Source organism: Pelophylax lessonae, assembly GCF_965119305.1.
Source record: "Pelophylax lessonae genome assembly, chromosome: 1".
Lineage (NCBI taxonomy): Eukaryota > Metazoa > Chordata > Amphibia > Anura > Ranidae > Pelophylax > Pelophylax lessonae.
Genome location: NC_138768.1, coordinates 617503577 through 617518972, shown reverse-complemented (window position 1 = coordinate 617518972; position 15396 = coordinate 617503577). Strand labels below are relative to the sequence as shown.

Genomic DNA, 15396 nt, shown 5'->3' with positions numbered 1-15396 from the left:
TTGTGGCATTCATTGGTGCCATGTCCTCCAGACTAAAGAGGAGAGGTAACTTCCAGCTTGTTAGTTCAAAAGCCTACCGTACATCTCTGATGGTATGGGGGTGCATTGCTGCATGTGGAATTGGCAGCTTGCACATCTGGAAATGCACCATCAATGTTGAAAGAGATATTCACATTTTAGAGCAGCATATGCATCTTTTTTCAGGGAAGGCCTTCCATATGTCATCAGGACAATGCTAAACAACATACTGCATCTTTGACAACAGCATGGCTTTGTAGTAAAAGAGCTCTGGTACTTAAACTGGCCTGTTGGAAGTCCAGACCTTTCATCATTTGAAAATATTTGGTGCATCTTAAAATGAAAAAATATGACAAAGAACACTCTTGAGCAGTTAAAATCCTATATCAGGCAAGAATGGGACAACAGTCCTCTTCTAAAACTGCAGCAACTGGTCTCCTCAGTTCCCAGACATTTACAGAGTGTTGCTAAAAAAAAAGAGGATGCTACACCATGATAACATGTTAAAAATGTGTTACTGTCATCAATTTTAATATTGCCTTATTTTATTCTTAAAATGGTACATTTTCTCAGTTTAAACCTTTAATATATTTTCTATTTTGAATAAAATATGGGCTTATGAGATTTGCAAGTCGATACATTCTGTTTTTATGTGGATTTTACAAATGTCCCAACTTTTTTGGAATTGGGGTTGCATCTTTGCATATAAAATAAGAGTTCTTTGAACATGCATAAACTCTCCCGTTAAAATTATACATGAAGACCCATTACAATCTCATGATTACATGCCATCCATTATACAGTAAATGCTTGTGCATATGGTAGTTTTTCATCCAACGAGGGTCATTGAACAAAGTCTAACTAGTATAAAAAAATAAATGGCAGATGTCCAATGTATTCAACCCACAAATACAAAACTCTTGTGATGGGTCTTGGATAAACCATGAATAAGACATCTCTAACCATTGGCACAAAATCAGCAAAAACACTCATTAGGAGACAACTGGAAAGGGGGGCCACTAAAAAAAGAGTTAAAAGTGGATGGTAAGAAAATCCCGTTATTGGCAGTTAAATGGCTAGATTCTTAGAGATTTCCCTTCACTTCCTGCCCTATATATTCAGCAGGAAATGAGAGGATAGTTTTCAAGCATGAGGGGAATTTCTCTCTTGTACAATTGTCATGGGAACAAGTGTCCGCATTGGAAGATCTCCCCTCTGATCCTGTTTTATTGGAAGCTCAAAATTTTGAATTTACCTTCACTTTCAGTCTCGGTGAGATCAGTGATCAGGACAGGAAGCTAATTGGTGCACAGACAGCAATGGAAGCCTGACAGTGGTCCTAACCCCTCGCCACTCTATCTAAATTAAAAAAGAATATTAAAAGTTTTTTCTTTAGTTATACTTTAACGCTGAAAACACATATGTTCTCCAGTGTTAATCACGTGCAACAAAAAAAAAAACCTACAGCTATGACTGTGGAATTAATATTATATCAGCTGCATTTCACTGGTTAAACAACATTAAAAAAGGCAACACCAAAGAAAACAGGGTGTCCACTTTGCAAGGATTTTTGCACTTTACAAGGGAATCTTCCCTTCACTTAGTGAATGTAATAAAATTTGCTTTGCGAAGAATACCTAATCACAGTATTTTTACTTTCACATAATTGGATAATGGAAATCGGCAGAGTCCCTTAAGTACTAGGCCCAGCATGTAAACATGGTTCCTCAAGCTGAAATTAAAAGATAACTATCCTTTCTCTATCGTTCATTGATGGACGCAGATCCTGATGCATATCAGTAGGTTATACTGCCCCCTACAGGAGTAGGACACTAGGCAGAAAAAAAGTTCTGGCTACGCTTAGGATGTCAGTTTTAATCTGCCTATTCAGGAGTAAGGACCTAGTTCCTTGCTGGGATCTTTGGTCCTGGCATAAAAGTGTTTATTTAAGTAGATCGTTTTTTATTAGCTAGCTTTTTTCTCCGGATTTTTTTCCTGTGAGATCTACAAGCAACTATGCCGGATCTGGGTGACGGGCTGGATGTTTAGATCCAGTGGTTACCCTAGCTGGCCAGTGTGCGCCCGCAGACCTTAGCTCTCTGCTTGGTCGGCCACGACATAGTCCCACTGGACGGGGACTGGCCACACAAGTTAAACGTCTCGCAACGTCGCACACGACAGGGTCTAGGCCTGTGTTGCAGCGTTCCTATTTGGCCGACAGCCCCCCACTTCGGCGCAGAGGGGTCCTGTCAGGAGATGTCGCCCACCTGTGTTCCCGGTATGGTGAGCAAATGCCCCCCCCTTCCCTGGTGGATTTTGGGTCCCTCCCTGGGACAGTCGGACCCTCACATTCCTGGGTTCCCCTCTGTCCTGTGTGCAACCCTCCCCCCCCCCCTCACGAGGGGGACTGTTTGGGCCTTCCTGAGGCTGGGACCTCGTTCTTCAGGCCGCATGGGGGGGTCTGTGGGTGTGCCGTTGGCGGTGATCTGCCGATCGTGCGAGGTGGGGGCCTAGGTCCATTCTTTTGGAGCCTACCTGCCTATTGATGGTGTTGGGTGGGTCCTCGTTTGCCGTGCTCGCCGCGCGGGGCCGCCATTTTCTTGTAGCCTAGTCTGCTTTAATGATGGGGGCCATCTTGTTACACCCGTTTTCACCCATTTTGCAGTGGATTCTTGCCAGGAATATAGTTGGGAGTGTCTGGAGGCATTTTCCGGGGGGGGAGCCCCTCTCTTCACCCTGGGCAGTTTTCAATGCTCATTCCCTTTTGGGAGAGCTTGCTGCTACACGTGCAGACGTCCTGGGAATGCATATTGGGACAGTGGGTTCTGAAGTCTCTCTCTCTCTCTGTTGGGGGGTCTTCAGGGCATGCCTGGCCTTTCCAGGGATGCTGTAGCGCAGTGGGACCTTTTTTTTGTAAAAAAATAAATACATACATTTTTTGTAATTTATGCAAATTTTGCTGGCGGGTTCTTCTGGTTCAGTATGGGCCCTGCAGAACATGTGTCTCCACCTGACCCCCTCACGGAGGCCACAGGGCCTTCGTGATCTCCACTGTTCACCAATGCATTTTTGGCGGTTCTGGAAGCATTTGGGTCCCGGTTGGAGGCAGCCTTGAGAGGGTGAGGTGCGCTGAAACGATCTCCACCTACCCCTGCCTCATCTGATGTCTCGAATTCTGAGTCTGACTCAGCTGCCGCAGATGTGGGTCACCCTGTCTCCTCGGATAATGAGGATGACATTTCTACCTCCCCTGCCGTGCAAGATACAGGCGCTGGTGGATGCACCGGTTGTTTTGGTGCGTGACACCCTGCAATTTGGAGGACGCAGCGGCGGCTGCGCCTGGGGCGCAGGTTACGTTTGGCACTCACATGCCATTCGGAGCACCTTAATTTGCTAGCGTGTTCATAAAGAAGAGCCCCTGGGGTCTGGCGAGACGTGTCTAAGTGGCTGCTAGACATTACCCTTTTGAGGAGTCTCTGGTAATGAAGTGGACTGTACCACCTAAGGTGGAATCACCGGTCTCCAGGCTGAATACAACTACCGTTATTCCAGTGGAGGAATCCCCATCCTTTAAGGACCTGGGGGATAGGATGGCGGAGGCTGTGGCCCAGGATCTGTACTCCCTGGCAGGGTCTGCACTGAGAACAGTGTTAGGATTGCCCTTGCCACGCAGACTCTGCCTTATGGGCGGAGTTCCAACGCCGTGACTTGGTGAGGAGCAAGTCCCTCCTGCCTTTGGAGGAGCTGTTGGACCAGCTGGTGCGGGGCTGCAATATTTTTGCGATGCCGCGCTGGATACGGCTCCTTTATTGGGTCACCTGCTGTTTTCGGCAGTGGTTATCGGGGGTATACTTTGCTGAAGTGTTGGTCTGTGGATCATACTTCTTCTAAGAGGACCTTAATGGATCTCCCTTTTCAGGGGGATCACCTGTCTGGAGCTGCCCCTGGATGACATTATATATGGGTCTCAGGGGGGGGGGAAGGGTAGGGACCCTTGTCGCAGACGGAAGGGTTTCCCCTGCCTACCTTATCACGGAAGGTGTCCTTCTTGGTGACTGTCACTTCTGCGTGCAGGGTGTCGGCACTGGCGACATTGTCCTGTCGTTCTCCCTATATGTTGGTTTGTGGAGACAAGTGGTACTTTGTCCGGATCCGTCCTTCCTTCCGAAGGTGGTTTCTAGCGTTTACTTGAACGAGGGCATTGTATTACCATCCTTGTTTCCTAAGCCCAAAAATCCTAAGGAATGTGCATTGCATACTCTGAATATAGTTCAGGCAATCAAGGTGTACTTGGTGACTACTGAGTTTTTTTGTAAGTCAGATTCACTCTCAGTACTCACAGATGGCCCAAGAAAAAGGCTGCCTGCGTCTGCTGCGACTATTTCCAGATGGATCAGACAGACGGTGGTGCAGGCTGATTCAATTAAGGGTCAAGTTCCCTGTTCCACGCGTTCTACTTGGGCGCTTAGTGCTTCCTGGGCTTTTTGCCATACAGGCATCTGTGCTCCAGGTTGCAAGGCAGCTAGCTGGTCGTCTGTTCACACCTTAACAAATTTTATAAGGTGGATGTGCTGGCATCTGCAGATGCCTCTTTTGGCCGCAAGTTTTGCTGGCTGCTGTTTGGAGGGCTTTTGCCTTCCTTGTGTTTCTGTTTGTTTCAGGTGGGCCTCATATGTGATGAGACCTATGTTGTCTGGTTGCATGTTTAGCCTTGGAGACTTGTTTTTATGGCACTGCTTTGGGACATCCCTACTGATATGCATCAGGTTCTGCGTCCGTCAATGAACGATAGAGAAAACTGGATTTTTGACTTACTGTAAAATCCTTTTCTTTTAAGTTCATTGACAGACGCAATACCCGCCCCTCTATTTTGAGTTGGGTTGGTGTTCCTTCTCTGACACTGCTTTGATACAAAATTGACATCCTATGCAGGAAGAGAGAGGGCGTACCCTCTGGGACTGCCCATCGGCGTAGCCAAAACTTTTTTTTTCTGCCTAGTGAGTGTCCTACTCCTGTAGGGGGCATGTTAACCCTACTGATATGCATCAGGATCTGCGTCCATCAATAAACTTAAGAGAAAAGGATTTTACAGTAAGTCAAAAATCCAGTTTTCCTGGCACTAAGCCCTGCCTCTGTCATTAGCTATCTAATTTAGAGCCTCTACTACCTATACTGGATCTTTACTAGGTTAAAACGTATTATCTTTAAATACCAGCACAGGTGTGGTTCCCCGTTTAACTGGTAGTATTTCTACACTTTGGTGGGCCTAAAGGGTTCATTTTACCATTGACAACCTATAGGAATCCTTAAATGTAATACATAGTGAAAGCAATACATGCTATACGTAGTAAACTTGTATAGTTTCTGTATACCACCATTGTTTTTCTTCAGAATTGATTTTCACAAATGCATAATGGTACTAATGAATACTAAATACATTCATGCTTTGCTTTTCCTCAGAAACTTGATTTGAATTGCCTATCCTGTATAGCTGTGGTGCAGAGGTATATTTGAAATTGCTTAGTATATAATTTACTTGTGTATAAAAGTACTGTGTTTTAAGGGCAGGGGCGGCGCTACCATAAAGCAGCTTAAGTAGCCACTTTAGGGTGCCAGGAGAGGGGTAGGGGGAGTGGGGCGGTAAATAAGAACCCCCAGCCATTCTCTGGGGATTCAGATTTTTACAGTGCTGCAGATGTGTTTTTTTACACACTCCTAATCGCTATAGTGCCAGGAGTGTATGTGCAAAGCCAACTTTCTGCTTTCCTGTGGAAGTGATACAAGCAGCTGTGAAGCAGCCTATTACTTCCACCGCCGCTGCAATTTGCCGGACCCCAACGCTGTATTTGTCGGGAGGTTTTTGCTGGGAAGAGTGGCTGGAGCTCAGCGGACCTCCGTCCACCCAGCCTTCCTCCTGTACGCAGATCAGGAAGTGATGTGTATGATGTCACTTCCGGGATCGGAGTTGTCATCCTCTGGGATCAGTGCTGGGGGAAGCAGCTGCAGTGGATCAAAGAGGAGACATCTAGGGTCTAATAGGCCCTGGGTGTCTCCATAAAGAGAACCTGTCACCTAAATGCTATCACATAGGGCAACGAAAGTTATGTAAAAATAAATAAAAGTTAAACCAAAAATGTTTTAAATATATAAGAAGACATATTAAAATGTAAAACATTTTAGAGTCTCACCCCCCCCCCCCCCCCACACACACACACACACACACATGGCTACAAAAAATGCATGCGTTGGGACACCTACATATATAAATGCCGATTGTCCTACACATGTTATTTATGAGCAGCAAAATGCGCCTTCACCTAAGCAGACAAAAATTCTTGCACTGGCCCTGTTTAGGGGCCTTATAGCCAACTTTTATTAAAACAGATTAGGGTAAAGTTTATAAACTTGCCCACACAGAGGTTTTGTTTATACACAGGATAAACAGGTAACAAAAATACCTAGCCTCCTGGCTCTCGCATCTCTTCAATGCGCACAGCTGCACAGGCCTACACCTGGCCACTGGGTAGGGGTTCTCCTGACACCCCAGACTCTCTTTCCTTTGACACTCACAGATTCCTTCTGTTCCCCAGACTCTTTTCTAGTTACCCCAGCTCTTTTAGTCACACAGACTCTCTTGGTCTCATGGGCATGGAATCTCTTCCACTTGGAGTACTGTCTCTCTAGTAGATTGCCTCTGTCTCCAGACAGAAACACACACTGGTCTTCAGATGGGAGCACCCCTCCCTCCTGGCTGGAGCCTTGAGCTAAGCTCAGTCCTTCATTTATACAGGCTTCAACACAGAGTTAGAGATTTCTTCCCACCCAAAGCACCTTTAAAATCTCCAAACTACGGAGCCCAATCCAGGAATACCAAAATTCAGAGAATAATAACAATACTCCAGAGTTCCGCACCCAGCACACATGCAACCCCTATTTAAGAGAATGAGCATGACTCCTGAACCAAATTAAGTACTTTGACTAGTTTGGCTATTTTTAAAAGCCCTGTGTTATTTGCACCAAATTAAAAAGTACAGAAATGAGAAGTTGAGAGTTCCATGTGATATTAATTGTGCAATGTTTGTGTGTACTATTTTTTCTAAGGGTTTTATATTGTCAAATGTTAACAATTTTATTTTTGAATAAACAAATGAAATAAACATTGAATAAAGAAGCTTAATCTGAATGTTAAAAATGATAAGGATGCAAATATTACATGTAAATAAAAATAGCATTATATAATTAAGAGTGAAAGTGAATGAAAAAAGTTCAGACTAAAATATGTGTAAATCATTTTTGACAGATAACTGGTGATTTGAGTTGTGAGGAAACCATTCAGGATTTTCCCCATACCTGTTATCGTTTTCTCAATGATGCCTATATTATTGGAGCATATTTATATCTCTAACCTCTATGGGATTATTTTGTAAAATTGTGGTACATATGACAAATATGCACATTTAGCACCAACTATATATTTTGACCATAAATAACACATATATCTTTTGCAACAAAATGCAATTTCTCTTTCGTTCCTTGATAGATACAGCTCTTTATCTTCTTGACCATTGGGTTATGCTACCCCCTACAGGAGTAGGACACTAGGCAGAAAAAAGCTTGACTACGCCTATGGGGCAGTCCCAGGGGGTATACTCCCACTGCCATAGACACTCAGTTTTTTTCTGCCTAGTCAGGAGTAAGGACCTAGTTCCTTGCTGGGATCTCTGGTCCTGGCAGTTCTTTCCTTTTAAATTGAATTTTTTTCCTATCTTTGGTATTTAGTTCCAATGAGAATCTACTATCAACTGCCAGACTGAGCGACGGACTGGATAATCTAGATCTAGAGGGTCCCCCCAGTCTAACCAGCGAGTGTATGCTGGCCTCAGCTCCCCGCTAGGTCGGCCGCGACATAGCCACACTGGACGAGGGCTGGCCTGCGAGTTAAACGTCTCGCAAGGGCCCAGGCCTGGCCTCGGCCTGAGTCGCAGCGTTCCTTCTGACCGACAGCCTCCCCTATTCCAGTGGAGCAGTGCAGGCTTTTGGGGTGGACGTGGGCCACTCCCTGGGACGGTCGGACCCCCAGGGTTACCCTCCTTCCTATGCAGCGCCCCCCCCTTCTTGGTGGTCCTCTGCAGACTTGTTGCCCCATCTGCCCACACCCCCTCCCTCCCATGGGGTGGCCATACCTTTTAGGTCGGTCTGGGGTGTCGAGCTGACGATAGAGGTGGGGGGGAGTGTGCCGCCGGCAACTGGACGATCGACCTTTGGGAGGGGGCTGTACCTGGTGGGGTCTCCTGCCAGGGCTCCCCTTCTTGCTGGGATCATGTTCGTTTCTTTTGGGGTCCCCTTTGGGCCCCTGGGAGACTCTTGGCGCTGCTCGGGGCCTCCATTTTCTTGTAGCCTTTTGTGCTGTAGATGGGCGGCCATGTTTGTGTAGCCTCGGTGGCCATTTTCTTGTGGTTTTTCTCATTGAAAATAGCATCGGCCATGTTTTTGAAGCTGTATGATGGTGATTTTGGCGGTGGGAGCCCCTCCTCACCCCCTAGTGCTGACTCCTGGATCTTTCTCTTCCTGATCGCCGCATGGTGTGCAATTTGCCTAGTGCTGTAAGTGCCTGATCGGCGGTGGGGAGTCTTGTCTCTCGGCGGTGGTGACTCTCTCTGCTATAGCAGTGGTAGTGCTCTGTGTTGGACCCTGTGGTGCCGCCAGCACGGTGGGGATGTCCCTAGCGGTGTTATACACCTTTTTTGTGTTTGTCCCCCTCTTCTCTAACGTAGTCACTGAAGCATGTTTCCCCAATTGATCCCCTCTCAGAGGTTGCAGATCCTTTGCGGTTATGAAGTCCCTTATGTCCTGGGTGGAGGTGGCTTCAGGCGACGGGCTAGCAAAAAGCGCCCCCCCCCCTTCCCCTGCGACATCCATCTTATCAAATCCTGAATCTGGTTCAGCCGCCGCGTACGTGGGTCACCCTGCTAGGTCTGCAACCACGTGCCTGGAATTCTCTGATAGTGAGGATGATTCCTCCACGTCTACGACCACGCACAAAAAAGGCGCTGGTGGATGAACTGATTGTATCTGTATGTGAGACCCTAAAGATGGAGGAAGCAGCTGAAGCTGCAATGGTGGCACAGGTACCCTTTGGCACCTACAAGCCATCCAAAGCGGCAAAGGTGTTTCCTTTCCCTGCCTATTTTGACAGAATTGTCGCTAAACAGTGGGGACGACCAAAACGTCCATGTGGGGTTCCCATGCGCTTTACTAGGTGTTACCCCTATGAGGAGCCCCTTCTTAAGGTGTTGACTGTGCCACCAGTGGTGGATCCTCTGGTTTCCAGATTAAACAAGGCGACCATGCTTCTGGCTGAAGAGTCCCCGGCCTTTAAGGATGCGGCTGATTGGAAAGCGGAGGCTGTGGCCTGCGATATGTACACTTTGGCCAGTATTGACCATTGAGGCCAGTATTCACCATTGCCCTAGCGTGGCAAACTCTGACCGAGTGGGCTAAGCTCTTACACCGTGACCTGGAGGGGGAACAGCTCCCCCTGCCTTGCTGAGCAGGCAGACCAGCTGGTCCAGGAGCTGCAGTTTATCTCTGATGCCTCTTATGGCTCGCCTCTCTGTTTTGGCAGTGGTCCTTCGGCGTGTCTTTGGCTCAAGTGCTGGTCTGCAGATCAGACTTCAAAAAAGGCCTTGAGTGATCTTCCTTTCCAAGGAGATCACCTGTTTGGAGCTACCCTGGATGAAATCATTAAACGTCTCACAGGGGATAAGAGTACTTACTTCCCGCAGGCTACTAAGGGCAAGGAACCTCGTCATAAGAAGTTTTTTCATCCCTCAGGGTTGACTGACGAAGGGCTCGAAGCCTTTCAGGGCCTCTTCCTGAGGATCCAAATGAACCTGGTCTGGCAAGCCAAGCTCGGGCTTCTCCAGACCAGTGGACAAGGCTGCTTCTGTATGAAGGTGCGCCCTCACCTGTATCGGGGGTGGGGGTACATCTTCGCTTGTTTCCGGATCTGTGGACTTCCCTGGTGCAAGACAAGTGGGTCTACAAAGTCATTCGGTCTGACTACAAGATCGAGTTTTACGCTTGTCTCCCAGCGTTTTTTTCCTTCCAACTTGCGCCTGTCCCCAGACCGCTTAAGGGCCTGTTTTGGGGCAGTACAAGACCTGTTTCTTCAAGGGGTGATTGTCGGGTTCCGACTTCGGACCGTTTTCAGGGTTTTTACTCAAACCTGTTCACAGTCCCTAGGAAGAAATGCAAAGTGCGTCCAATCCTGGACCTCAAGGTGCTTAACATTCCAATATGTGCCAGTCACCAGCGTTTTCTCCCTTTGCTGTGGGAGAGGAGCATTATCAGTTTGTGGCATTACTATTTGTCTCGCCTCTGCTCCTCTGGTCTTCACAAAAGTGTTAGCCCCGGTGCTAGCTTTGCTATGCTAACAGGGGATCCCGTTACTGGGCTACTTGGACGATCTTCTTCTGCAAGCAAAGTCTTCCTCTGCTCTGGTGGAAAACCTGGAGATCTCAATACGAACTCTGCAAGTTTGGCAGGATTTTGAATTTTTAGAAGTCTGCTCTGGCTCTGTCCACAAAGCTGAACTATCTAGGCCTGACTCTGGACTCGGCCTTATCCAGAGTGCTGCCACCTCTGGACAAACTTTAGAAATTGCAGGCTGCGATTTGCTTCCTGCTGTCCAATAGATGGTTGTCCCTCCAAACTTGCATGTGGATGCTGGGCCTAATGGTGTTTACCTTGAAGGCGATTCTGTTTGCACAGTTACATACGGGGTCCCTGCAAGAGATTCTGACCAAACGGGACAAGACTCCGCAGTCTCTGGACAATCAGATCCGACTGAGTCGGGGGAACGATGGAGTCCCTGATATGGTGCCTTCGTTCTCTGGTGCTTCGACTGGGAAAATCCTTCCTCCCCTTGTATTGGACAGTAGTCAACAGGGATGCCAGCCTGTCCAGCTGGGGAGGCGTCCTTGGCAAGCATTCTGCTCAGGGTATCTGGACGCTGGAAGAGTCCAGACTACTGATCTATGTCTTGGAACTCCGACAGATCAGACTGTGTCTGGATCATTGGACGGATCCTCTTCAGGGTTGTCCAGTGTGCATTCAATCGGATAATGCCACGGCTGTTGCTTATGTCAATCACCAAGGGGGCACAAGAAGTGTTCTGGCAGTTCTGGAGGTAGCCGGCATTCTAAGGTGGGTGGAACCGTTTGTTACAGCCCTCTCTGCCAGGGTAAAAAATTGGCAGGCATATTACCTCAGTCGACAGGCAATGGACCAAAGGGAGTGGTCCCTTTATCCGGAGGTGTTTCATCAGCTATGTCTCCAGTGGGGCACCCCCAAGGTGGATCTGTTGGTGTCTCGGCTCAACAGTAAGGTGCAGAGGTTTGTGACTCGGTTAAGGGATCCTCTGGCAGATGCCACAGTCATGCTGGTGGCCCTGTGGGGTCAGTATCGGCTGATTTACGCCTTCCCTCCTCTCGAACGTCTGCCAAGACTTCTACGTAGGATAGAGGCAGAAGGGATTCCGGTCATCTTTGTGGCTCCAGGCTGGCCTTGTCGAGCTTGGTATGCCGATCTTGTGCAGCGTGTCGCCTATGTATTCTTGGAAGCTTCCTCCCAGGGAGGATCTGCTGTCCCAAGGACCAATCTTCCATCCCGCTGTACAGTCGCTGGCTTTGACGGCTTGGCTGTTGAATGCCAGGTGCTGAAGGATAGGGGTTTATCTGAATCAGTGATTCCTACACTGTTGAAAGCTAGGAAATCTACTTCTAGGAAGATCTACCATCGTACGTGGAAGATTTACATTGTATGGTGTGAGTCGCTTGGGGTTCATCCTCACTCCTTCTCGGTAGCTTGGATCTTAACCTTCCTTCAGCGGGGGTTGAACAGAAGTTGGCCTTGAGTACCATCAAGTGCCAGGTATCAGCTTTGGCATTCTTCTTCCAATGACCTTGGCCACACATTCCCTGGTGCGTACCTTTCTTTAGGGTGTCTGACATATGGTCCCTCCAGGGCGGGCTCTCTTGATGCCTTGGGATCTCAATTTGGTGCTTTCAGCTCCACAGAAGCCTCAGTTGAAAACATCTGGGAGATTCCCCTATTTACGCTGTCCCAGTAGGTGGACTTTTTGGTGGCTATAACCTCTGTGTACAGGGTGTCGGAACTGGCAGTGTTATCCTGTCGTTCACCTGATCTGGTGATTTACAGGGATAAGATGGTTCTTCGCCACTGTCTGTCGTTCCTTCCAATGGTTGTCTCTGTTTTTCGTTTGAATGAAGACATTATGTTGCCTTCCCAGTGTCCCAGGACTAAACATCTGAAGGAAATTGCCTTGCATGCCTTGGATGTGGTTCAGGCAATTAGGGTGTACCTGGCAGCTACGGAGTTTTTCAGGAAGTCAGACTCAATTTGTGCTCATGGACGGACCTCGAAAAGGGTTGTCTGCTTCCTCTGTCTGATCCATCTGGAAATGATCGCAGATGGTGGTTTAGGCCTATTCCTCCTTTCCCTGTCAAGGCACACTGTACTAGGGCACTTAGTCCCTCCTGGGCCTTCCGTCATCAGGTGTCAATGAAGCAGGTTTGCAAGGCAGCCACTTGGTCGTCTGTGCACACTTTCATAAAGTGTTATAAGGTGGATGTGTTGGCATCTGCGGATACTTCTTTTGGCCGCAAAGTTTTCCAGGCTGCTGTTTAGAGAACCTGGTCCTCTTTGAGGGTGTATTGTTTTTTTCAGGTGGGCTCCAGTTGTTTATGGTTGAGTTCCACGTTACCTGGTTGGCTATGGTTTAGCCTTGGGAATTTTTTTCTTGCTGTTCCCACCCCTCATGTTTGACACTGCTTTGGGACATCCCAATGGTCATGAAGATAAAGAGCTGTGTCCGTCAATGAAAAAAAGATTAAATGGGATTTTTGACTTACTGTAAAATTTATTTCTCTGATGTTCATTGATGGACACAGCACCCACCCCTATGTGGAGTTGGCTTTCTTCTGACACTGCTTGTAACAAAACTGAGTGCCTATGGCTGAGAGTGGAGGTATACCCCCTAGGACTGCCCCATAGGCGTAGCCAAGCTTTTTCCTGCCTAGTGTCTTACTCCTGTAGGGGACAGCATACCACATGGTCAAGAAGATAAAGAGCTGTGTCCGTCAATGAACATCAGAGAAATAGATTTTACGGTAAGTCAAAAATCCAATTTTTTTATGCCACCTTTCATCTCGTAAAAGCACATTTAGGTGTAAAATAGCTATATATTGACTATTATTGACTATTACTACACTGCTCCCTACACCTACACCTACCTGATGCTACACCTTTTTACGCATCACATTTTCCTCTTCTAAATCTCTATTCTGTGTTTATATTTTCCTGTGTGCTAAATTACCAATCTACTTACACTATATTCATTAATTTGACACCTTTTGCTTGAGTCTTTTGGTGAGTCTTTAATTCCTCACCATGTTTAAGTACTTAGAACAGGTAAAGTGATGGTAAAGCAATTTTTTTATTTTAATAAAATAACAAACATGTTATACTTACCTGCTCTGTGCAATGGTTTTGCACAGAGCAGCCCTGATCCTCCTCTTCTGGGGTCCCCCGCTGGTGCTACTGGCTCTAACCCCCCCCCCCCCATGGAGTTCCCCTATAGCAAGGGGGGAAAGCCATAGGGACACTAGAACGTGCTCACTCCTAAGCTCTTCTCTTTGTGTCTATAACACACACGGTGCGGGTGCCTCATCCCTATTCCCTCATCACTGGCTCTGATTGACAGCAGCGGGAGGAAATGCCTCCTGACCCTGTATCTGAGCCAATGAGGAGTGAGAGAGCCTTGGCTCTAGTGTACATCTGTGCATCAAGATCAGGCTCAGGTATGAATTTGGGGGAGGGGCTGCAGGGGTAGCTGCATGCAGAAGGTTTTTTTTTACCTTACTGCATAGACTACAGCAAGGCATAGAATCTTCTGCCATTACAACCACTTTAAGGGACATTTTCACCTGCAATGTACCCTGCCTGCATAAGATGTTGGAAAAGCAGAAGCCCATAGGAAATTTCCAACAACCAGGCAGATTAAGCGTGCCAGCATGCAGTAGCCTATAGCAACTCAAAAACAGGTCAGAAATCGCACCCCCCTCTTCCCCATTCATCCTTTACAGAAAACCATCAGTCTGTTACAAGTGAAGTTCCCATGTACATGTAAATCTATGATGCACAAAATGATTGCTAGTTATTCTAACGGATTTCTCTTTTTTTTTTCTTTTATAGCTAACGATAAGCCTTGCAAGCCTTTAACTGTAAACACTCAAGACAACTGGATGGTATCTCTTAGACAAGCTGCATCCTTCCTTTGTGTCCCAATCACAAGTGTTTATTTGAGCACAGAATGTCTCTATGTGTAATGCTTTTGTGTGGTATATATTTCATACTTTCATCTCAGCCACACTTTAAGATCTGATAAAAGACAATTTAACTTACACAGATGACAGTATGACATTTCCTTTCTAATTTTACTGTTTGATATGTCTAATTTTGCCAAGCTATATTAATTCAAATGTAAACTTTTATATTTTTTATGTTTTACTAGTTCGGTATATTATTGGTGGTAGACAACCCAGGCAAAAATGATTTCTTTAATAAGTTGGTCCTGGTATATTTAGATTAGTTTCAGAGTTAGTTTCAAGTTGTTAGCTTAGGGCCATTTAAATTGAAATAATACTTTATCTAAAATGCAGTTATCCCTTACGTACTATCACTTCAATATGCTGATTTGGGATAGTAACTTGTAGCTACTGTATTATGTTAGAAAAAGTTGTGCAAATTTGTAGTATTCAGTAGTTCTTAGGCATTTTATATTTACAGAGGATATCTGTCAAATTATGTATGGTTAAATATGAATGGGTGATAGGTGGTTTTTAATAAATGGCAAAGAAAAATGCAAAGTCAAATTATAAAATCAGGGTAATTTTCACAAAATCTTTATTGTATGTGTAGTCCTAAAGTGAGATAGAAATGATGTACTGTATGTGATAAACGTTTGAACTTTATTGGTCAGGTAGCACATTAAATACCAAGGTTAATAAACAAAACTATTCTCATTGCTTTAATTTTACACAAGAAAAACTTTCTATTAATGTTACTTTTTATCACTGTTTTCTCTTTTTTTCACTTGAAGTTGCAACTCTATCATATACTATCTTCTAGTGAAAAAAACATATAGCTATATAAATAAAAAGACCTTTGCGTGCTATCTGCACAGAACACTTTGTTACCTGATAAAGGGCCACTAAACCTGAGCACGGGTTGTTTTGCATTTGGAGGATAGTAATAACATTCACAAATGTGTTTATGTAAATTCTTTACCTTGGC

At 46.0% G+C, this 15396-nt stretch overlaps 1 protein-coding gene across 9 annotated transcripts in view; it reads left to right on the top strand.

Annotated features, from left to right (window-relative positions):
• Nucleotides 1–15098, top strand: part of CAMK2D (calcium/calmodulin dependent protein kinase II delta) — a 446499-nt gene extending 431401 nt beyond the window's left edge. For 8 of the 9 annotated variants that reach the window (XM_082254334.1, XM_082254332.1, XM_082254339.1 and 5 more), the window contains 2 exons: nt 5479–5522; nt 14296–15098. In XM_082254334.1, coding sequence (XP_082110460.1) covers nt 5479–5491 — 13 coding nt within the window. In that variant the 3' untranslated portion in view covers nt 5492–5522; nt 14296–15098. The remainder of the gene's footprint in view (nt 1–5478; nt 5523–14295) is intronic. The other variant, XM_082254335.1, reaches the window with a different exon arrangement.
• The last annotated feature ends 298 nt before the right edge of the window (nt 15099–15396 follow it).